Source organism: Varroa jacobsoni, unplaced genomic scaffold (genome assembly GCF_002532875.2).
Source record: "Varroa jacobsoni isolate VJ856 unplaced genomic scaffold, vjacob_1.0 contig00286, whole genome shotgun sequence".
Classification (NCBI taxonomy): domain Eukaryota; kingdom Metazoa; phylum Arthropoda; class Arachnida; order Mesostigmata; family Varroidae; genus Varroa; species Varroa jacobsoni.
This window is the reverse complement of record NW_019214441.1, coordinates 152605-178192: the sequence shown is the minus strand read 5'-3', so window position 1 is coordinate 178192 and position 25588 is coordinate 152605. Positions and strand designations below refer to the sequence as shown.

At 41.9% G+C, this 25588-nt stretch overlaps 1 protein-coding gene across 7 annotated transcripts in view; it reads right to left on the bottom strand.

The window, feature by feature from the left end:
* Window positions 1–407: 407 nt before the first annotated feature.
* Window positions 408–25588, bottom strand: part of LOC111271021 (serine/threonine-protein kinase MARK2) — a 93541-nt gene continuing 68360 nt past the window's right edge. For 3 of the 7 annotated variants that reach the window (XM_022851532.2, XM_022851533.2, XM_022851531.2), the window contains exons 4-16: window positions 21674–21826; window positions 16581–16895; window positions 15855–16108; window positions 15026–15499; window positions 14160–14438; window positions 11839–11976; window positions 8833–9351; window positions 6760–6863; window positions 6435–6603; window positions 3431–3484; window positions 1601–1709; window positions 868–1010; window positions 408–683 (exon numbers count right to left, since the gene is read on the bottom strand). In XM_022851532.2, coding sequence (XP_022707267.1) covers window positions 608–683; window positions 868–1010; window positions 1601–1709; window positions 3431–3484; window positions 6435–6603; window positions 6760–6863; window positions 8833–9351; window positions 11839–11976; window positions 14160–14438; window positions 15026–15499; window positions 15855–16108; window positions 16581–16895; window positions 21674–21826 — 2787 coding nt within the window. In that variant the 3' untranslated portion in view covers window positions 408–607. The remainder of the gene's footprint in view (window positions 684–867; window positions 1011–1600; window positions 1710–3430; window positions 3485–6434; window positions 6604–6759; window positions 6864–8832; window positions 9352–11838; window positions 11977–14159; window positions 14439–15025; window positions 15500–15854; window positions 16109–16580; window positions 16896–21673; window positions 21827–25588) is intronic. The other 4 variants (XM_022851534.2, XM_086972742.1, XM_022851535.2 and 1 more) reach the window with 4 other exon arrangements.

Below are 25588 nucleotides of genomic sequence, written 5' to 3'. Positions count from 1 at the left end.
CTGTCGATCTATTTAACGATGCTATTCTTTATAATAATTTTATGCCATGTCATGAGACCTTCTCAATCTCAGTGACAAAAGCGTACGGTCTTGTCCAATTTGTATCCTAGATTGTTTGTACGCATATAAGAATAATGGGTAACAGCAACGCGTCATCAGACCAAAGTCTTAGTTCGCTGTTTCTGCTAATGTTCTTCCGGTTGTTTCCTTTCGTACTGTATTGTCCGGGAGTCGCTCGTTTGGTTGACAATCTTGTTTCGCTCATCTGTTTCGCTTTCCTCTCTGTCGCAAAGCGAAATTCTGCAAGAAAATGCCAGACAACAACGCGTCCCAAGGGCACGAATGGACGTGTGTGTACCAATAATGGGAATAATCGTAACAAACAGACGTGACAAGCGAAATGCTCGTTTTATGTTGTTTGTAACACCGTTTTGTTATGGGGTCGGCCACCATGGCAGAACCCTGCTCAGCAGTGCGCCTACGTGTATGTATGTGTCTGCGTGTGTACAATGTTTTTCTATATTTCTTATTTCATCTTCTTCGTACCGGACCAAGCCGTATAAAGAGAGTATCACCAAATCGCCGTTTCGTCAAAGAATAGACTTCTTTACAGCTTGAGTTCGTTGGCTACCTTAGAGGCGATATTCTTGAAACCTATCGAAGTGCCGCTGATTCGCTTGAATCTGCAATAGCCAAACGAATGTATTGAAAAAACCGCTTTCTCGCAGATTCATATGCTTCGATAACTAAAGATTTGAAGATCTGATCAGAAGGTTTGAGATCAGGACAGGGATGGACTAGAATCCATCGCCTTCAAATGATCGGTTTTTTGGTTTGTCATCGTAAAAGCTGTTGAAATAAACTTACCGCACTCCATTGAGGGAAAGCCTGGGAAGTTTGCACACTTCAATTTCCCATTGAACGAGCGTGTCGTTGTTTGGATCTCCGTGCACACACAAAAGAAGGAATTTTTCGCGTTGTTCGTAATCACAATTATTGCGATCGAGTACCTGTTCGCGACATTATTATATGCAGGACAATAAAAAGGTACATTAGATATAAAACACGTTATGGTTATTTAAAGATCTAGATAGGAAATACATATAAAGCTAAAAAATTAGCAAATTTTTATCTGTCGAGTATGCCTACCTATATGAACAGAGAAGTATTTTACTTTCAACTAATTCCTCTACGACATTCTTCGGTATTGCCGTATAGTGTTGCTAACACATATATAGCAAATACCTGTTAAACTAGACTATTGACTTGATACAATGCCAGGCAAAAGGTAACGGCAGGACTAAATTTATCGAATTTTCTAGTCGGTTGAATTTTTGTAGGAAAGTAGATGGACTACGTCCTTATTTAAGCCTAGATTACCTCATAGGAAACTTTTTGGAAAATACATAGCACTCCGCCATTACAAGCGACTTACTTTAGAATTTTCAAACCCTTATCACACCATGTTAGCCTTCAGTTATTGCTGTCACTACTACGGTTACTGCTAGTACTCACATATTATGTATAACTGCATCACGAGAACAGTTTTATGAATAAGTTGCGTAAATTTCTCGGTTTCTTGTCAAATAGCTCAGCTTACCTTGCGAATCTCAGCCATTATCTCGTTGGGATCTCGTGATGAGGTGGTTTTCATGCTCCAGGTGAACCTCAAAGATCGAGGCTTTACCTGCTCATCGCTATTCAACGTTCTATAGTGAAGATGCGTTGAAAGCAAACAAGCAAGAAACAATGACAATGTTAAAAACACTCAATGGTCGGTCTTCAAAATCATACGAAATATGCTAACTAAGTTAACAGTGATCATGTGATATAAAATACGGTGTGGTACTCAGTTTCATTCAACGTTGTTCTGCTATGAATTATTAAACATATTATTATTATTGCTATTATTATTATTATTGAACATGTCACTAAGGGTTACGTATAACAGATCATCTATAGTAATCTGTAAAGGGAACTTCGATTGGTTATAAACTATAGTATAAAGAATACACAGGACGGGATAAAAGTAGATGGGAGGGTATACCGTATAATTAAAAGATACTTAGCTATAACAATCCAGGGTCAACGTATCGCTTGTCGAACGTTGACTCTAGAGGTGTTTTAAATTAAAGGACCCATTACATCAGCCCTATATGAAGTAGAAAAGTCACCAGATAACCGCTTAGGTGTGCTGAAGGCGCGGGAGTGAGGTATCGTTTTCAAAGGTTTTCGATGTTAATATATTCTTGTGCACGCGTGATGAATGTGAATCAGCTCAGTAAGGTCCGGAAAAAACCGCTTAAATCTGGCGGGACTAACGATCTTGCTAACATTTAACGGGTATAAAACGGCTGTCGACAACCGCTCATATGACATACATAGTACGTGACAATCAGGCTAAAACAATTGTCCTGAAGTCTAATAAGGACAGCCAGAGAGCTAGAATGACTCTTCCAACGCTTTACTAGTATTGACTAAACAACTACGAGAACATTAAACGGTGTCGTCCTAATATCCTTTTTTTCGTGCCTAAAGGTGCATTGACCCTTGTCATTGCGGAAGTGCAGCCGCGCCGACTGGGTTCATCAACTTCTACCGCATATTATTCATCCACAGACCAACAAATCTTCTGTTCGAACAAAAAAATTTTCGAGCTACTCTGACCACCATCGATCGTAAAAAGGCCATCATAACTATCACTTCGTCTTTTTCAATAATCACACTTAAATGCTCGATTCGAAACCCCCACTTTGTTTGTTAATGTCGAGCACGATTGGTGCGGTAACACTGTTACCGTCAACATCGCATGTGGTTAAATTGTTATTACTGGACCAATAAGCGAGACCACTCATACAAACATCAAATGTTGGCATTTCTCAATAAGGGTCATGTTCATTCGTCAAAAGTTTTTAAATTAACAACAACTTCAAGTATTTCGTCCCGTTTAAGACAACCGTTATTATATACACGGTGGGGAAAATGTCTCTTTGCGCAGTTAAAGAACAAATCTGAGTAACTTTTATTGCTTACTTCTACAACAGTTTTAGCCTCTTGCTAGATGTTAAGTAAGGACTTTCCGAATGTCTAGAATCTTTCTCAAACTATCAATAGACTTCTGCCCCACCTTGTACATGTATATATATATATCCGTCCACCACGTTGGTATGTAAATATGCTGTGTCTGTGCTCAGTAATTATTCGATACAAAAGATGATGACATTAACTGTCTGCCAGCCTCCAACAGATATGTTGGTAATAGTCGGACTACACGGCACCAAAACAGAAAAGCTCCACTTAAATACACCGTGGATGAAAAAGAAGGAAATTCAGATTGCGCGCTCTGACGACTAGCTGCCAATCAACTCCACAACCAATTCAGCCATAAGAATTGCGTTTCATTGAAGTTTCGAGCTGTTATTCTGCTAACCTTATGTCATCTCTATTTGCCATATTGCAAACAGGAGCCGCCGTCGCCGCCCCACTGTATGTTCGTTCAGACCAGATCGGATCAGGTCGGATCGGTTGATCGGTCGGTTGAAACGGCCGTGGAGAATCGCCGATTCGGCCAGTCATCAATGCGATTCGGTCATCGGGCGTCGTTCGGATGTTCGGTTTGACGTCAAACAGGTGTGAAACAGGCAACGTTTGTGCGATCAAAGTAGGGATCAGCAGTGGCAGAGAAGAACAAGAAGAGAAGCAGACGATCAATGAGCATCAATCGTAGTCGTAATGGAGTTGTGGGTCAGAGTTCATCAGTTGTGAGATCGTTGTTGATCAGCCCGATCAGGTTGCGCGGATTGTCCGAAGTATGAAGTCCATTGTTGCGGACGTTGTTGTTGCAGGTAACGAATTGAAGAGGATGCAAACGTAAGTAGTGAAGAAATGAGGTGGATGAGGTCGTAAAGTCCGAGATCGCACGAGCAAATGATGATAGCAGTAGAAGATGCGGAAGAACGAGGTGAAGTAAAGTTGTAGTGGTCGTTATGATGGAAGCGTCATAGTAAAGGCGTGAAGGTACAAGCGAATTAGTGGAGGTCACGGGAGAAGCAGGCGTAAATCGGGCAGCCGGAAACGGGGCAACACACACCACGGGCACAAGCGAAAAGAGAAGAGAGAGAGTGTGACAGCAGATGGAAAGAGAGAAATACAAATAGAGAAAGAAAAAAAGACCAAAATAAGACAACAACAACAGCAACAACAACGACGACAGAAATATCATACAATAAAAATCACAATGAAGAACAACAGCGGACAACAATCACATGTTAGATCTTCATAGGTGTTTGGCATTAAGGGTTTAGATCGGTAGTATGACACGACTGAAATCGTTTCGTCAATTTGAATTCAGCAAACAACCATAAGCTAACGTCAATCTAAATTCAGATACTGAAGAACCCAATTAATCTTTTTTTGTTGCTTCAGTAAGATACCTGTATCTTCCCTTCACATGAGATGTATAGGCTTGTAAGCTCGATCGTTCTGTGTGTCTGTGCTATGTAGCTATCGTTGGTTTGCTCAGTCCACACGAATTATTTCATTGAACGTCTCCAAACACTACCCAGCCTACCGAAAGATTAGAATGCTTTGAGATTTGCAAAATAGATTCGCTAATTCCTCTCACTGAACGTGCTATCTTTGCATTGAGATTGGGAAAGATTCCTAGATTAAGTTTTACGAAAATGATTGATGAATAATAATTGATTATCCGGCAAAACAGGATGCTGCTAGTGAATTCCGAGTTGAAGCTAACAGAAAATTGTATCTAGTACTTTTCATCAAATAAATGAAGAATCTGCCAAACTATCTGCAAGGGGTGTTAGGCTCACAACTGTGGTCCGGGCAGCTTTATTCATTTTATCTCTGACTTCAGTCTGTCATTCGCCACGATTCAATAAAGGAACCTCAAACGATCTTCAAGACTGGCACAACACTTATCCAATAATACATACCAAAAACTCGCCTTTGAAAGGAAGCTCTACCTCAAAGTCAACCTTTAAAAGGTCCAGTACTCGCATACATGTTTCTGTACACGGATCGTATATGCAACGGCTAACCAAACCAATATATAGATTATAACGGTCAATAAGTGCTATTTAATTTAATAGGGAGTGTGTCGAACCAAACGTGTTATTGACGTTAATGCATCACAGTGCTTTGTCTGTCATACGTCCCACGGAATTTTATCGCTTGACAAGGTAGCTCGTATCTCTTAATTGCTTCGGAACAGATCTGTACGGTAACCGGCGTGCGGGTTCTAGATTGGCGCGAAATCTATCCTACAGTATATATATATATATATGAAACGGATGCAACGCTTGCCGAGTGCTTACCATAACGGCATACGAGTCCGATATTGTAGTTATCTTTCCAAAGGACCTCGACATCTACAGTTTTCATGGAGACGGTACCTTCGATATGATATAACACAGACTGCGAGCTGTAGCTCACTGTACAATTCAGAACTTGTCTCATCACTATGCTTTTCAACCACATTGCTTTGTAACATTTCAGCACTATTTCATCATACAAAAGTACGGGACGGCTAGTATTAATTCTGAATCTCTATTCCATGGAAGTGAAAATGAACGGCTCTTCGCTCCCTCCGCCAAAACAACCTGTTCTCATTAAAAGACCATTATTTAAGCCAAAATAGATGGTCTGCTTTTCTGCGAATCACTGACGGAGAATCTGGCTAGGCATATTTTAGCTCACGATTGCATCAAACGAGAATTATACTAAACAAAACGGTCCATAAAGGGATTTTCGTATTGTTCCCGATTTTATTTCGATAATGAACTGTATAGTACGCACACAGACATTCTCTTGAGCAATTCAGCCAATGACAGCCAGGTTTCATCACGTTGCTGGCTCTGGTGGGCCATAAAAGCAGGAGGCCTCAAACGGCGGTCATGGATAGCCCACGTGGCACCCACCCCGGCAACAATCTCATTTCAAACCTATTTTAATACTGCTTTTCGTTCATAGTAACTTCGTCATACTTATGTGTGTATTTACATGCACCGATGGAAGCTGCTTCACGCAGAGATTTCTACTCTATATGATACTACAAGCGAAGCAATACATTTTTCGGTCCGTCCTGCTTCACGGATTACGAGGGTCTCTTTGCAGAAAAAGCTTTACTTGTATCACCTATCATATACTGCAGGTGGTAAGCTAAATATTTCTAACTGCATGTCCGGTACCGCCCGGATTCAAACCTAGACCACCATATGTCCCTAACAAAAGCAAGCAAATACGTTACCCACTTAGCTATCACGGGGACGTAGGTGGTAAACTAAGGTGGCACTAGCAGATCTTCAAGGCTTTCTAATCTTTAGTAGCTGTAGCAGCAACATGTGAATACAATATAACATGCCCTTGATAGTGCCGAACGCAAGTCTTTGACATGTTGCAACTGGCCGGTTACGGACCTTTTGCTGAACTTCGAGCTGAGCTTGGAAAAGAATCCACGAGAGTTGTGATGATGCGATGCAGCCGATGTATCCTGACTCTGATTGGCCCAGCGAGTCTCGGGTTGTTGACTTCGAACCCCCGTAACACGCGTTTGGCCAGAGTGGAACGTCGAACGGTTAGCCGTGCCTAAAGAGGAAACATGACGAAAAGATAAACCATCAGACGTAAACGAACAAACGCTTCATTTTTCAAATCGACAAGATGCGTGGATAAATACGTTGGGAATTTAAAGGAGCACTTGTTGAAGTTCGGGTATACCTTATGCAAATCGCTCGTACTCACCTCTAGGGAAGGCGGGTTGAGGCTGCCTGGTCTGTAGCGAATCCTGGGGAGAAGTCGGTAGACACGATAAAGGTTTGTTCCCTAGCGACGACAAGGGACCCCCGCTGTAATGGCCGAATGGAACCGGCATTAGAAAATGGAAATCGTTGCTAACTAAACATAGCATTCCATACGCAAACAACAGTACGTTATGGTGTCGGGGCAGTCATATTCACATACAACGGATAATGAATAGACCGGCTTCGGATATATCAGATTAGTAAAATTCTCGCACAAAACATCACATACAGAAACAGGAAATATACATATTTATCATATATGAAAAGCTGTTCTATTTGTACATTATACAAATCATGACTCCATTTGTATTACTATTTAGTATATAAATAGACACCCGAGTAGGTACGTTGTGAATCAGCCGACACAACACGAGGCGCGTGTGTTCCTGTGTGATAAGTACAACGTCCGTATGTAAGTTGGACGTGACACTTTACATCAACCATACCGTAACTTAACTTTGTAACAACTTTATTATAATGTGTTGAAATTGTTATTATTATTATTATCGAGCAAAGCGAGCTATTCAGCGTCGAGCATGAACAGTCTCACTGTAGAACATTCGATCATTTGTCTCTTAATGAGCGTCACAACGGCCGTTGCTGTTCATTTATCAAATAGCAGACGCGCGTAGCAGCCATAGCTGGACAGGCGATCAATGGTCAACCGCCAGTAAGTCAAACATCAGCCAAAAGTAAAGGATCATCTGACGAGCACATAATTAGACCCGTCTTCTGAACGTTGATTATTATTATTATTATATTATTATGACGAAGAAATAAGCCAATATTGTGAATAATAAAGGTTTATGGAGCATAAACACCGCATCGTGTGCTACGGGTATAACTTAAGCAGCATTTTTGTTAGTTATTTATTTAACTAACGTTTCGATCATTAAACGGTCAAGTTTCAACAACAAAATGATAGATTCTTACTCATCATATACGAACTCCCATTTATGGTTTATCGCTTTAACCTTTAACACGTTCGCATGACCAATGCCCATTGGAAGGCCGCTTACCCCCAAAAATGAATACAAGATCTCGAAAATATATAGAACCTAAATAATTCTAATAATAATAAATAAAGATGAGATTAAAGAACAGGAACCTTTTTTACGTATCATTACTTACTTTTTATACCCACTAAAGTTGAGTAAGTTGATAGTTGATAAATCTGAATACTGAAACGTTAGTGGGGTCTGCTTCGGCCCGTAGGTCGGTAGGATAACCGAAGGTTAAAAAATGAAAGTTTGTTTTAAAATATAGAGAGGGCTTTGATATCAACATTTTGCTGACATTACTCGAGTGAAACTTTAACCGGAGCGATTTTGCAATGTAAGATGGATACGCCAAAAGGAAGCTCCGAGTAACCATCATACTAGTGATTGCAAGGGAAACCTATCGAACCCTTTAATCGAGTTGTTATTAGGATATGATAGGGAATAGAAATTTCATTATGGTTGTATCTTAATCACAGTATGATCATAACTGACCTTCCTAATAATAAATTTATTGTAAACAAATAGCATGGCAAGCCAATATCTGAACTTCAAATTTAGGGAAGCTTATTTGTCGCCTGATGCCAACGACGGTGCCTAAAAGTTTGTCGATGTACGGGTCCTGTAACAGGGACCCTTAGGAATCGCAACTCCTTTGTTGGTCAAGAAGCGAACCGCGGATTAAAGGAGTTAGCCTTGGCATTCGAGCCTAAACCACAATAAGTGGGTCAGAATCAAAATAGGAAGAAATAAGCCAACCTTACGCTTCGGACCAACCCTCACAATCGAATATCAAGTAGCACTTCGTTTCCTTTCAATGGAACTTGATGAAATGAACAGAACTCAATGGCATCGTATTGCAGAAGCTTAGTGAAACCCTCAGTGGCGGGCCTAAGTGTTGCCCCCCCCCCCCCCCCACATTGCCTTCACCCCTTCAAGTAGCTGGATACACCCATCAACGGCGTGATGTCGAACGCAAAGGCAGGGTACTGACGGTGTCTCTATTCGCTGTTTACCTTGAGGGTGGCGTTACGGGGGTGATCGCTCCCCCGCAGACTGAAGCGCATTTTGTATGGCCCCTCCCGGGAGCGCTGAGAGTACTGCCACCCCCCGCGCCTGCATGTAGCAGTCCCGGCGGGCTGCACCTGCCCGACCCAGGGCCGCTACCCCGCAGCAGTTCGCGCCCCTGCTGTCGATCGGAGCTGGCATCACTGTGCGGGCCCGTACAGCCGTCCTTGTCGGAGGCAGAATACAGCCCACCATGATGCTGGCGACCTTGGTGCTGCTGCTGCTCGGTAGATTGCCGATGTAGATTAGTGTCCCCGGCCTGGGACAGAGATCTCTCCCGGTTACCCCCTGCTCCTCCACTGGGGTGATTGCTGCTGCTGCTGTTGTTTGTGCTGGCGTCCTTATCGCTGTGATGCTGGCGTCTCGATTCGCTGTCAACGCCGCCCGTTCCCGGGCATGTTTTGCCTTCGACCGTAGGCGTTGCCTCACCGCTGCCTTCCGCGCTACCTCCGCCGCCACTCTCCGAGCTGCTTGCGTCGTTCAATCAATCAGTCAACTAGTCAATCAACGAATCGCCTTACTATCAACTAGTGGTAACCACCAATTCAGAACTATACGGTTACCGCCATCGGCCGGCAATAGTCACCCAGTCATTGACTCATTCAGTCGACAACAATCAACAAGGCTTATTCATCAAGATCAGCAAAAGATCGTTATCATTGTTGTCGTCTGAATGTCTATCGGAAATTAGTGAGTAAAAAAAGGGTCAATGTTGACAGGTGCCATCAATACGTTTCTTTTACGTTTATATTTAATAGTGTTTCGGTTTTAACTCTACATTGAGTCTACTACTGTCGGTCGATTCAACCCAGTTCAGCTCAATATGTGTCATAAAATTTTCGTGGGATTTTACAGAATCACATTGCTAACATGACGGTAGCAAAAACAGCAGCAAATGGTGGGTCAGCAAACGAGCGCGGGGCAAGGAGCTTAATTTAAAGTGAAGTCTTCCGATTATGCTAGGGGGAAAGACTCCAAGATGGACGCGGAACTCTACATTTGTCATAGTCAACCGAATCTTGAGAAATATTGAATGAGCAAGGAATAATTCAAGAACTAGGTAGGTATGAAAACATAATTCTACATTTCGTAGGCTGGTGACCTACGGCCGCCGAAGGTCCTGTACTGGTGATTGCTATTGCACGTGGCCTCAAATAGAGCTGAATGAAGACGCATTACGACGCTTGCCTATCTTCCTATCTTTCGCTCTGAACATCTCTTTAAGAAGAAGGATAGACCACGACTACTGGTCAGCTCGATGGTTGTGATGGGTCTAAATAGGTCCTCGAAAAGGATATGAAGAATGTGCGCAGGTATTAAGTCAAACAAGAAAATAACACAGGCACACAGATTTATTGAATAAAAAGGCAGCTATGGAAGCGGAAACATGCTTATTACTGAAACTACAACTCTACTGATATACTACTAGTTCGTCTAGCACAATCGTCGGATCACCGATCCGAGAACGTTACCAAAATCATTCTGGACAAATAGAAAGTACGTGTGCCACTACCGTTCGATGGGATCGGACAGTCATACGGTGGCAAGGAACAGGATCATAACTACGTTAGGATACTAGCTAATATGGTTATTATCCATTCTGTAATCTATGAATCGCAGCTGTAGTATCCCACAAGGCGGGAAATGATGTTAGGAAAGCCATTGATATTCCTAAATCCATGAAGCCGTTACAGTTCAGTATAAGAAAGGTTAATTTCCAATGCACTCGAAGATCGATCGTTGGAAATTAAGAAGTAGGGTAACACGAGGATATGACTAGGATTAAGTGACCTGGAGAGCAAGATCGCTTTACGCTTGCAACAACGACGAATAAGCTCCGCATGGCGAACATGGTATCAGAAAAAAGAAAACAACGAACAGAAATAGAATGCCACTACAATATAATAACGGTTTTTTTTTTTAATTTTATGGAGGGAAAATGTCAGCAAATTTTTAACAAACAAAAACGGATAAGGCAACTATTAAGTACACACATAGGTTATGCGAAATATGTACGAGAACAAAGACAGCTGTTCTATGGTAACGGGTTCCCAACAATTCGGTAATGCATATGCGTTCTTACAACTAGCACATTGTGTTTTGTATATTTCGTGTTTTAATGTTCCCATATATCGCATGCCAAGGTAGAGGAGCCGCAACGTTACATTACATGTCGGGACCTTGAAATCCAATGACTCATAACTTCGTAGCAGTCTGACCAATTAAAATTCTTAAGGTAAACCGAACGAACACACGAGCAAAATATGACGAAACATTGAGTTGGCAGTTCTTTAACTAATCGTTTTATCCATTGTTTATATTCAAAAACGTCGTCTGTTGGCTAAAAAGCTGGTCTGCCAAAAAATCGTCTGCTACGCAAGATCGCCCATTTGCAATTTCGTCTGCTCAAGATTTCGTCACTTCCGTAAGCGGTATTACGCTGTGCGAAAGGTTAATGTTTGGTAAACGATACTAGATTGTTAAAGCTAGTGATTTCGTCTGCTAGACAACTGGCGTGTGTTCGGCCCATGCCACAAATGTGCGCGTATTTGTACCGCTTGCCGGTAAACTGCGTTTATCTCATAGCAGTAGTAATAGTAGTGTGAAGTTTGCGCTGATATTGGCTGGTCAGTGTACTTTCAAGCAGCTTTTTTTTCATTTCTTGTTTTAGTAAGAATTCAATTACTTTTTACCTTCATATGATTGTGTAGTAATTATTTATTTCGCCGGCAAGATTTTAGGCAGCAATCCCTGTCAGTCTTTTTCGACCAGAGGTGTAGCTTTTCAATTTTTTCAATGGCCACTTTCTATTATTATTCTTATTACTATTATTTAAGTTATATTGGAACAATGATTAGTACTTGCAGCATGCGTGCTTTTGTATCAGGGCGTTACACACACATTCAACAGGCACGACGAAACTTCCGCACGGAGGTCCCGACCGTGCCACTCACCCAGCCGAGCGAGGGGGTGAACTGTCGGCCGAGCTGGTTCTCTTGGGCACCGGAGCGTCGGGGGACCTCTGTACCCCCTCATGGTTGCCATCGACATCACTAGTTATGGCGCTGGTTTCGCCAAGTAGAACGCTCGTTCTGCAATTCACCAATGAATTAACCAAGGAACCAAACGACATCGTGGTTGATCGCGTCGGTATTGAATTGTTTCATGCAGCTGCGTTGCGAAGTAACCGACGTCATTTTTGTTCCCTCTCTTTTTCGATTTACCACACCAGACTATGAAGCTATGGATAAAATAGGCTAGGATAGGCTCGCTAGGTAGAAAGGTATGTGCAAATGGCGTGACCGTAGCAGGAGAACAGCGTAACAGCAGACGATATTAGAACGCGTGTACCAGGCATTATACAAATAGAATTTTTCATTACTGGCCCGCTTATAGAACGAGGGGCGTAACGCTACGGTATTATTTCAATACTTGAGGTCGAATTACGTCGTTTTGTTGTCAGTTTCGATTAATGCTAATTGAGTAAATTAGCCATGAACTACAAGGCCACAAAGGTTTTGCAGGTGATTCCGTTTTTCTTACTACTTTGTTTTATTTACAACTTATTTATTACTTAATATTGGCAAGACAACAATTTAGTAATACAAGAAAAATTCACGATAAACTACAAATTTCAATGCAGTACAGTTTTACTAAAAGCTGTTTCTAGTGGGCACATGCATTAACTAAAAAATTTAATCCGCTGAACTGCACGCCAGTACAGGCAAATCATCATCTACGTTCGTTTCGTATATACAAATGTACAATACCGTATCTCAAAGTTTTTTTCCTGTTCTATAGATTTCAAAGCAAAAATAAGCTGCCAGTCTCTAAATAGCCTAATACTCCTAAACAGGCATGAGGCATCTTCATTCGTCTGACGCAAATCGTAACGCCTTCATCGGTGGCTGTCCTATCAATCCACAATTGTCCTATGGTGTTGGTTCATTTTGTATTTGCGATATCTATTGTTGACTACGAATGGTTTAAATAAGTTAAGTTGGATTGCAGAGGTGACAGTTACTGTCACAGCCTAGACTAAATGAGTTTTTGTATTCACTAGTAACCGTTCACAGCTTCGTTCGCAAATTCGCCGTAAAGCTGAACATGCTTTGTCGATACAACAAATATTGCTATATAGAAAAAGAGTCCTTTGAATTTTATTGAAAACTGTTGCAGCTGCGTAAATCGATAAAAGATCTGTGATACATACAAAAAATACCCTCAAATACGACTTCGTCAATTCACGTTAGATACGGCTTTAACCATCAGGTATTATCGAGAGTGACCTAGAGTTCAAGCTGGGATAAAGAGATTGTAGTAAAAGCGCTACCAAAAACTAAAGAAAAAAAAAGAACGCTCAGTATTCCACAATTTAGGTAACTCTTAGCACACATTAGGTTGTATGTAAAGTTGCTTAATCTTAGATATGTCGTCGTAACGCAATTATCCGTACTGAGATTTTGGCTCTGCTTAGCAGATAATATCAGGCAAGCTCAGAAGAAGGTTTGCAAGGGTACGCCACAACAAAAGGCATTTTAGGGGGTTCAGATATAGGAGAAATCTAATAAGCTAAAAGAGGCGATCAAGCCGGATAGAAAATGAGCTCGTATACTTTTCAATCTACAAGTACACGTACTCACATATGCATGTTGCGAGAACAGTTAGTCGAGGATCAATGCAAAGACCAAAAAAACAGTTAACAGATAAACGAGGCTTATAGCGACCAAAATTCCCAGCGGCCAAGGTCAAGTATAAACTATCACAGAAAAAAAAAGTCGAGGGATCCGCGTTTGCCCCACAATAGTACATAAAGCGGGGTCGGGCAAACAAAATAGGTGACATCGCAATACAAGATCTCTTTAAAACGAAAAACAGGGGAGAAACCATTCCGGCATTCGTATAGTGTTTATCTTGCCGGCAAAAACGTGTTCATTCAGATCTCTTTTCAATCAAAGTAACGGCTCGTTGTCATTGTTCTTGTTATTCGAATGAATTCACGCATAGGCTCCAGAGCCTAGAATAATGGACCGCAACTCCATCTGCTCGAATATTACCATCCGTTTAAGCGCGCATTATTGCGTTCCCTGTTTGCCTATGCTACAATGAAACAGGTGAGCCTCGTTTTCGCAACTGCCTACTCAGACAAACCTAATTTAACTCTTAAGAAAACAACAAAAAACATTAGTAGAATCTCTCTCTCGCTGTCTGTTCATTCACATAGTTGCCTTTTCCTTAAGCAGTCCCCTTGCTCCCCCGAATTCTCGTCACTGACCTGTTCGTTATAGTTAGCTGGGGCCGTTGCGTCGACTGCCCATTATGATGGGCACTCGATGCACCCGTCGTGGCGTTGTTGTTGTTGTTGTTGTTGTTGCTTGCTGCAGTGGCAGTATTGCTGTGGGCTGCCGGGCTAGCCGCGTGTCCCGTCTGGCCGAGTCCCGCGGAGTCGCGAGTTGCCAGAGAGCTGCGTCCATCTCTATCACGATCGCCGCGCTCCGATGCCGTACCAGCCGCCGATTTGACTCGCATCGAACCTGCCATTGGTCGAGATGGACTGCGAAATGACATGAAGTGGTGATATAGTGCCAATAACAATACGAACAACAGCAAACAAACAAACAACAACTAACTGAGACATGTGGACCATCAAACGGTTGTTGTTTATATGAACAACAATAATAACAACTAGGAGTAGCCTGCAATGACGGGTCAGACCCATCATAACTTCCATGTTAATCTGCGTCGACTCAAAGAGCTCTGTTCAATATCAGGTGATGAAATTTCATTAAATTATATCGGTACGCGGAATCTACGTGGGAAGAAAAGATTTATTACTTAAAAAAAAAACTATGCAATGACGCTGAAAATGGTATCAATAAATTGATACCACTTTTGTGTAGATGTAATGTTAAACCAATGAATGTGCAATCGAACATATCTATTATGTTCGATTGCACATTCATTGGTTTAACATTACATCTACACAAAAGTGGTATCAATTTATTGATACCATTTTCAGCGTCATTGCATAGTTTTTTTTACGACTGTCCATTATTGTTATAGGGTCACAGGGCTGACAATTCCCAATTTTATCATAAAACCGCTCCCTTTCTACCTGAAAATGATTATTTACATCGTTACCTGGACGTCTTTTTAGCGCCATTGTGTACTCCGTCGCCTGTTGCATTGTTATTGTTTTGTCCATGTGTCGTCTGCTGCTGGCCTGGGCTACCACTGAGGCGGCGACCCATCCCCGCTTTGTTAGTGGCTGCGGATGCAGAACGTTGTACATTAACTGGTATAGCGGCATGTGGATTAGGTCCACCGCCGACTGGTTCTTTGCCAACGACCACAGGTATGCCGGTCACCACTTGCTGTTGCCGTAGGCTTAGTGAACTACCGGATCGGCTCGCGCTTGCCGAATCCGCTCCGCTGCCATCGGCGACGCCCCCCAGCAATAGATAGTTGGCCATAGCATCATCGTATTTGCTATGCCGCAGGCTCTCTTCGACCTCTTGACGACTGTAGCCTATCTGGACCAAGGCGTCGATACGGCGTTGATCATTGAGCTCTATGGGTGGCTCCTGGTGTGGCCGGAGCTCATCATCTTCGTACCTGTGGATCCACAGGTCGAGTACAGATCGGATGTGCAAACAAAAAGCGCAAATGATTACCATTGATTAAAGGTCATTCGTTTCCGAGGTAGGCAGTCGGGCGTGGGCCTTACTCGGCACATTAGTTGGAGATTCACCTATGGAACTACGGTGTTCGTGCAACGTGATGCCCACGTCGCAAGGATAAACGGAGAACCAATGGTTGAGAAGTGATGGAAGGAATAATTGTGATATAATAGGCGGTATTTTAATAGATATAACTTGAAAATGGACAATAGTATACTTCTTGTGTGATACGTTTGTGCAATACAATTGCCGGCCGATTCGTAAACGCCAACAGTGAACGACCCACTTACCCCAAATTCATCCATTTTTCGCGCATAATTGCCTCAAGCGTTGCCCGCTTTTGCGGATTTAACACCAGGAACTTCTTGAGCAGCGACTCACAATCTGTCGACATATAAAACGGAATGCGGTATTTGCCCCTTAGGACCCGTTCCCGTAGTTCCTTCAGGTTCGCGCCGTCGAAAGGCAGGCTACCTGACACGAGCGTGTACAAGATCACCCCCAATGACCACACGTCTACCTCGGGTCCATCGTATTTCTTCCCCTAAATAACGAATAACCCGTTATAGAAAAAAACAACGGCAGAAGTATCGGAAGCAACAACAAAAGGACATTCAAACTCAGTCATGCGCACAGACAGTAAACCTAAACGAAGGGTGAATAATACGGGGAAAGGGATAATTGTCAATGTCACGACTTATCGTAAATAAGTCGTTCATTATACATTGTTTCTAGAGTGAAGTGAAACAGCTTAAATTTGGTCGTAACTTTACTCAATTTGCAATTGTTTACCGTGTCGAAAAATAACTCTAAGGAAATTCATAAAGATAATACTAACTATAAAAATAAATCCCTAATTACACCCATAATTTACTCTTTGCATTTCTACTAGTATATATCTCGAAAGAATATATGGCTACATGAACATTTAGTACTTCTTTAGTTGTATGATCTTTAGTCTTTTGTTAGAAAGTACTTTTTCTGATTGACAAATGCAAATTGAATGTTCACACCACCTGGAAGAGTTCGGGTGCAGCGTATGGGGGACTGCCGCAAAACGTGTCGAGCTTCTGCCCCGGCACAAACTCGTTGCTAAACCCAAAGTCGGCAATTTTTATGTTCATTTCGGCGTCGAGAAGTAAATTTTCCGCCTTGAGGTCTCGATGAATAATTCGTTTCTGGTGGCAGTATTGAACCGCGGAGACGATCTGTCGAAATTTAGCCCGCGCCTCTTTTTCCTTCATCCGACCGTGTGCTACTAAGTAGTCAAATACCTCACCTCCTGACGCGTACTCCATGACCAGATATAGCGTTTTTTCTGTTTCTATCACCTACCAGATTTACCGAACGAATGTGGCAAAGAATCAACACGTTGGTTATCAAAGCATATTATGCAAAAACGAATGAAATTACCATCACACAAAACATAATTAAAACTGTCGACGGGTGCGACCTAAATAAAAAAAGGAACTTTACTAAAATAACGAGTTAACATCTAAGTAAAAGTTGCCGTTGCTTTTAGCTGCTTTAGTTTAATGTAGGTTTCGATGAAGTGACACAATTTAGTAAAAGTAGTCATATGCTGTATACGAATTCGCCCGTCCCTTTGGCCGCGGTTAAAAGGTGCTCGCTTTTATAAGCAATCCATTCGCCAACGTATTCGCGAATTTAGGTTTCTGTTCTAAGATGCTTGCCTTCCTAGTTAAGCTGCACTGACGGAAACAAGTATTAATCAGTTGGAATGATGTTTAGACTGTGCGCCGGGCATGGCAGAGTTTCCCACTGGAGATCGTTGGGTCATCAAAGCAGTATGCGGAATGGCGTTGTCATGTAGTAAGATCGTTTTGCGTCACCCTTTGCCAGTTCAAGGCTCTTCCTGTCGATTTCGTGGCTCAGACGGATGAGACGAATTTGCGTAACGATCCCTTGTAGTTCTTTCTTGGGATCTGAGTAGTTCATAGCATAATCCACCCTTATCACCGCCGGTAGTGATCTTGCTACTTGTGCTCTTGGAGAAGTAGGTATAAAAATAACATGATGCAATAGGTCTCTATTATTTGCTTGTTAATTACTTAATTGCTAGTAATCGCCAACCATTGCCAAATCAATGTTTTTGCCATATAGCTACCCGCTTCTCGCTTTTTCGGCGAATTTCGAGACATCTTTGAGGGTCAGAATAAATACTCACGCTTGAAGAACCAGTTCCAAACACCAGCTGATAATAAAACTGGTTTTGTTCAAGCAATCACTTACGCTGTGGAGGTTCGTTCCAACAGAACAGATCCTCGACGCATTTGTTGGACCGCCAAACTAATCTAGAAGATCAATCAGATGCTAGCTAATATCGTTACGTACATCAGAATCTTCTACGTACTGACTAAGGACAATATGACATCGTGCAAATCATCCGATGTATAATTCTTAACAGAATAGCAAAGAAGTTCCAGATGGGAATATGGTCATAATACATACATGAAATACATTTTGATTTTTTCTGTCTGAGGTCAAGTACTGCTCGCTTTCAACTAGGTAGGCTATTTTTTATATATAGACTATTCCATACTAAAATGAGAGGCAAGACGCGCACGACGGACGTGTAGTTTCAAAGCGTGTGTTATGTGTCGCTTTTGAAATTATCCTGCCTTTCAATGTGGCGAAGTTGCGAGTAATTATTAAGAATCATGTTAATATTACTAGTACTACTAGGTCGTGCATTGCGGCGTGTGTGAACAGTAAACCACTGTCTGCTGCATTTGTAGCCTTATAGCAATCTATTTTTCTTTTTTTTTTTGTATATGCTTGTCTATATGCATTCTTCGTAGTGATTCCTTTTATCGATGCTAATGTTCTTTTGTCAAAAAAATCATCGAAAAGTTCGTCATTATAAACTTTGTCTAACCTAATTCAATATGATTACAACATCCGTTTGTAATTACACGTCGATGTACTGATAAACATCAAAGTAATTTTATTCAATTTAGTATAAACTCTTGACCAATATTTGAATAACTATACGAACTTTGGAGCAATGAAAAAATAAACACAGCCCGAGTATCGACGTATAAGCAGGCTAAGGCACACATAATTTAAAAAATTCTCTTGACAACTGGAACCTTCGTTTTGAACCTGTTAGGAGCTATGTAAATGATTGCAACAATGAGCGGATGCAACCATACAGCATTGATTTTCCGAACGAAGGGAATAGTTTTTTTAGAACGCCTCAGTGATTCTTGCCTCAACCTGTACAATAATTGTTGTCACTTGTCTCTGTCCCCATAGTAGTAAACTGGTGACGTGTTCACTTGCTACTAAGGTTCGGGACGCTTAGTTTGATAGGGTCCAGGATAAAATTTGGGCGTAAACACACTGTTTATTTCATATTACCAGGACAAGCCGCCGGCCGTCTGAAGCAGTCATATTTGACCAAGGGAGCAATAGCACAAGAAAAAAACAGCCGTCATTTTTTCGGCTGTTGTTTACGTACTGGTCTAGCCGTCAGGGTCATCAGGGATCACGTACGTGTCTAACCTTCCGTCTTTTTTGTGGCTTTTTAATGGCTATACGTCTCTGTTACATGTTCGTACACTCATGTACAATAATGGTCGCCCTAATGTGGATTTGTATAGATGTATATATATAGGTATGTACTGCTAAAAGTATTGGTTATGTAATGGGACAGTACATAAACCTAGCAACGTTACAAAAAAAGGCCAGTAGATTTTGGATACATAACCGAGGCGCCAAGTCACATTTTTCGTCCTTATTCGATATTTAGATTCAGCTTTTATATATACGTTATGCGAAATTGTGTACGCATTTCTCGCTTCTACCATAATAATATTGCTTACTACAGGTGCTACTCTTAGAGATGATTCGTTATAGCGTAAGGAACGAAATTGCCCAAAGGAGTTGCTATTAATTGTTACTTTGTAATCCCAGTTGTAATAATCCAGTAATCCCAATTTCAGTAGACTCCATCAAGTGACGATGTTCGTCTTTTCAAAAGCGACGTGAAACGGCACGGAACGTATACGCGAATACGTAAGATCTCGTGCTCAATAGCTAAAAGCTCTTGGTGGTGCAATTTTTCTCTCATTACATATATGTATATATATATATATAGATATAAACACATGGCAAAATCAACAGCAACATTGAAGGGCTTCGACATAGCAACCGAACGTGTTCTGTGCTACAGCGATAGATAAATGCGTTTAGAAATGACCCTTACGCGCCCAGCAAAGACGGCTACCTCAGCGGCACCTAATAAGCGTACGCAACAACAGTTCGAGCAAGAATGGTCAGGATTAGACGCAAACGGTTGTCACACATGCTCCGCGCCTAATACTGCAATCCGTTGTCTTTTTCCTGCCATCTTTATGTTGTTTTATAGTTGTTTTTATCGCTGTTATTGGCTTTCTGACCATTAGTGGTTGGAGAGATAGCTGCAACGAAATGAACGCGAGCAAGGCCGCTGAATTCAAATCGGTCATGAGTCCGTTTCATCGTGTGGGGCGCAGGTCACCGATTTACGTGGCGCAACGATCTCGATATTGGTTCGGCTGACTAACTGACAGCAACAAATACCGACCATATCGTGGACCAGTAAAGACGGGCGGGCCCGGTGAACCCGAACTATCTATAGGCCACTGCATATCGATATCTGCATGAGGCGCATATATATCGACAGACATAGAGGGAGAGAGAGCGGGGGGGATCGTCTCGGGGACGACCTGCTGCTCGTTTAAGGAGGACGAAAAAAAAAGGGACCACAAGAGATTACGAAGACTCGCAAGCAGGCATCGATGCAAGGGCAGAAGGGCTGTTGTTGACGCTGTGTGACAAAAACGGCCAACATCGCAGGAGGAAACCACATGGGTTTGTACGCAACAACAAGAGTGATTTGGACGCTAAAAAAACGCAATCCTAGGTTCCATCATTCTGTAGATTTTGCCTTCATTAAGGAAAATACTTAACGTGTTTTGCCTGTAAGCTCAGGACAACTCGACGACAATTGGCATAAACAGGCTTGTGGTTTGTTGATGCCTGCCATAACAAAGGAAAGCAAGCAAAGCAAACGTCAGAACGTGACGCTGAGCGACACCAGGTAGTTTCCCAGTAAATAATATGCAATGGAACACGATGGTCGCTGTTTTTTCTATGGATAAATACACAAGCCGCAGAAATATATATGGTTGGTTTGTGATCACAGCTCAAATATTCAAATTCTAGAACTTGTATATGATGCACACACAAAGGTTTATGTACATTTGCGCCGAATGAGCTAACCCATGTACGTCTGCTTTGAGCCTTTCATTATGTCATAAAATTTTTTGTATCTTAATCTGGAATGATATAAAGAGTAGATGAGTTTTTGAAATGGTTTGCGAATTGCTACTAGAAAATTATATATAATAGTTTTAATGAGAGTGGGATAGAAACCGTTTGTTTGTAATGGCCTCTGTGGCTGGCTGGCTGGCTGGCTGGCTGGCTGGTTCCCCTAACACGAAACGAAGTGTGTCTGTCTATACTTGGGTTTGAACATAGACCATAACATGTCCCTAAGATTAGCAGGCAGATACATTACGCCAATTGCCAGAAGGCACTGGCAAACAAGGCTAATATGTCCTAATGCGCGAACTAATCAAGAATCTAAAAACTATATTCTCTCGATAGAGATGAACATACAAAAGTCGGAAATTGTTCAAAAGTCAGATAGCAGAAACGCAGTTAGTCGTTTCTTGATTTCTTTTTTCAAGTATTTGCTTCAATAGGTCTTACATCTAATAAATTTAACGGCGCTAATAAAATTATTAATACTATATTGATGCAATAAACTGCACAATAACCGCACATACGCACAATAATCCGGGATAGAAACAATAATAATAACATTGTAGAATCGGTCGTGGACTGCTACATTTGTACCATATGTCAAAGGTGCTACAATTGCAGCATCTCCCATCCTAACATAAGTACGATATATTATAATACAATATATTATATATAACTATAATATTAGTTGAGGATTCTCGATATTGTTTATTATATCTATGATCAGAGCTAACACTCGACACAAAATATAGCTAAGTTAAGTTAAACAATTCACCTGGTAAAGTTTGACAATATTTGGATGTGATAACATCTTCATAATCCGAACTTCCCGGAAGAGTTTCTGTAGTGATGATTGGTTGAGTTGTGTCTTGTCGATAATTTTGATTGCAACTTCCTTATTCGTCGGCAAATGTCGGGCCAGTTTTACCTGGAAACGTTAAGTTGAACAAGAACACGGATCTGATTGACTGAAGATTAAACTTTTGCCCTTATATAAGTCTTTTGCTCACATTTATTCCTCACCACTTGTTTGCAATAGACACGTCTAGTGGACATCAAGTACTAAGAGGCGTCGTCAATAGGACTACAATAATTACCTGGACGCGATAAGGATGTAAAGAACAGGGTTAGCTAAATTTGCTACTAAAGTAGATACAGGTGCAGATGACTTTACGCGGCACTGTAAAAGCCAAGGCCGATTAATTTCTCTATGGGTTCAACAAGAAGAACGGTCCTATGCGGCCCTACGTTGTGCAGCTTACACGGCATTAGTGGCATACAACGTACCTAAAACTATAATTTAAAGCTATAATGTTTTTCCGATTCACACTTACCCATAACAATCTACCAATTAGTACCGTATTTTGTCAAGGCTATATTGACATACACACAAAGATAATGGTAATAAACACTATTGACATATACAAGAATTACGGTCCAGAATGATTTTATGGTTAGTTTGGCATGAATCAACCTTGCTTTATGACCTAGTAAAAAAAAATTTATCCAGTTTTCTTTTTTGCATTTGTCTAATCATAAACTAACAATTACTCCCCGCAATACTTCCTTCTTAGCTGGGCACGGGTATCCCGTCTTTGCACAGCCGATGCCCCCTGACATCCGTCAATGGTCTGTAAGTCCTACTATAGCAAACCGATACTGCATTTAAACCTTTCACCGTTTCGCCATTGCTTTGGCCGTCGCCAGCCGTTGAAAAAGCTTTAACATCCCGCAGCTCGCCTCTCTCGTCTCGATATGACTGTAGTTCGTGTGTTAGGTACACCGGCCCATCTGCGGACAGACACATCCCTAATTTGTAGCTTGGTCCGAAACACCTTCGAGCGCCCAATATGCCCTTTGCGTTGAGAGACGTGCTTTTGTAAATAGACACTCGTTGAACGATACGAGATCAGTACGACGGGCAGATCTCCGATGCAGAGGACTAGTGGTTGTAATATCTAAAGTATTTATCCATGGCCTCAAACCGAGAAACATCTAAACGACGGGAAAGCTGGAACCCACGCAGATCTTCCTGTTTATCTAGTTACGGTCTGGCCGCTGTCTGCTTTTGCTAAGATCTTCTCCTTTCTTAGCGCCTTTAACTGTACCTGTATAGATTGCCTTTACAGTCTCGTTTGTTGGCAACGCATAAGCTTCCCTTACAAAGGATTAAGGCAGTAAGGGATGTTTTCTTTTTGAATCTCTCCGTCACCGCGTTGCTTACTTAGTACTACGGAAAAGCTCCGGGGCTCTCAGCAACGAGCTCACTTGCCCTAGACTGCCCTAACGTACCCATTAACGTCGTATCCATTTGTAGAGAACGGGAAGAAGTTCGGAGAAGACTAAGGGGTTGGAAGGGGTATGCTCCTTAAAACACTACCTTTCTGCCAACAACACGTTCAGGCGGCAGACTCGACGCAGCCAACAGACATGAAGCTAACGAAGATCGATGTCATTGTAAAGAGGGCCGATTGCTCACGCGCTTCCCGATCTCGTTGCATTTATTGTGGAGGTAGTTTATATAGGACCACGCATAATAGAAGCACTATTTGTCGCCTCTACCTATTGGCGACTTACGGACTGCGCACCTGTAACAGAGGTTGCAAGGACGCGGAACTGCGTATCGTTCCCAGATTTAACATCCGTAAAGCGAGAAGCGACGCAGAACCAGAAAAAAAATAGAAATGAGATCCAGATTTAACTGTGCTATCGACAGTAGTAAACAAGCGTAGCTGACAGCACAAAGTGCTTTCAAAGGGCGTAACTATTTGCTAGCCCGATTGTGTGAGAACTTATTAGGCAACCCGGTTATGTTACATGCGTATAGGTTTCTACGCGTGTCACAGCTATGTCTTCAGCGTATGTACAAGTCATATACAAAGGAAATACGCGACGTATGCCGATATTGTGCAAGGAACTTTGGCTCGCAGCCAGAACTCAATACGAAGCAGGCGACGCATGTTTGTTTGTTTTCAAATACTGCAACATTTGCTAAACACATTATCGGCGCCTATTTGACATCACACAAGCTATCTCTTACTTACTAATCTTAGCAGTCAATATGTTTAGAAACGCGATATTATGTTTCAATTGCACAGATACTGCAGGCCACAAGATTATTTCGCATCACTTCTCACGTCATGTTAGACCAATTTCTCGGTCTCTCACACCGCCACATTTGCCCGAGCCGTCTGGAAGGATTCGGCGACTATAGAAGGATACTTGCTTCGTATTCATTAGAAGTTAGTATAACAACAGCAGCAACGACGAATCCATCTGTTCATAATGCTCTACTAGTTTGTCTGCCGTTTCTCTTTCTTTCGCTTAGAGTTTGCCCAGTTGTAGAAGATTATGTCGGCTATTAACTAACACGGCGTTGCTGATCGAAGACCTTCATATTTTCAGGAGGAAAACAACTAAGCCAACAATACAGAGCAACACAACACCATACGGCTAAGACGTTAAGACGGCAACTACAGCAAACGATAGCAACAATAGCAGACGATAGCAACAATAGCAGACGATAGCAAAGGGAGACAACAACGGGTGGCACAGCAACGTCAATGGTAATCGCCACGTACGTAATATAGCCAACGCTTCTTCGTAAGCGTCATTAGCACAATGCATTGTACGAAAGCAGAAAACAAAATCATGAGCCGTGTTTGCAACCATCACCCGACGAATCATTATCGTTTCCTTTGGCCTGATTTTGTGCGCGCATGTGATGGTAAGACAACGACAGTGACGGCAGTCCTTGCTCTATATGTGGGTGGGACTCTACGATGGGGTAACCCGCTTCGGCAGGCTACAGCAATAGAATACGTCACGGTTTAGAGCGAGTTGTAGTTAATAACGTTGAAGATAAACCCGGAAAAAGAACAAAAACCGCTTATGTCGCTGCCGAGAGGCCAAGAAGACAATAACCAAACCGTTGTAGAAGCCACCTAACTGATTCGGTTATATCCGAAATTATCACGTAGAACACCCGCATCTGTCTTTGCGTGTATGCGTAAACGATTTTCTACTCTGTTACCAACAGTAGCAATAACAAGGTTGCGTCTTTGAAGCAGAAGTCTCTCAGCGGAAAATCGCCAGCTGTTTCTTCGATGATAGTAAAAATATGCGTCGCAAAGTAGGTTCCAATCAAAAACCAATTTCCAACGTATACGAAAATGGATGGAAAGGTCCATGGAAGTAATCCCGATTTCGCTCGTCTGACTTATTAGAATAGTTTGTTATAGGGATATTTTAGCGGTAAGCACGCATGGTCTGCCACTAGACGTAGTTGGATTGTTTCATTATATTGATCTGTCAAACCGAAGCCGAGAACAATATTTATAGCCTTCATTTTTTTTCGATTTTTTACTCAGCACTAATTATTTGTGCAGTAATTTGTATTCAATTTGTTTGTTCAATTTAGTCCACGTCCTGACATTCATTATAATCTACTTACATAATTCAATAAAAACTGTATTTGTTCATACGCACTGAGTGGCAGGTGCCGTCGGCGGGATCTAAGGCAGTAAGAGCCATACTACCATATAACATAGTGGATGCTCGGTGCACCTTGCGTCTCGAAAACAGATAGTATCCTTACCATTTGACAAACCATACCGTAAGCCCCGGATGACGCAGTTGCGTCGTGCGTTTTTGTTTTTCTGATAAATTTCTCTTGGTTTATTCACGTTTC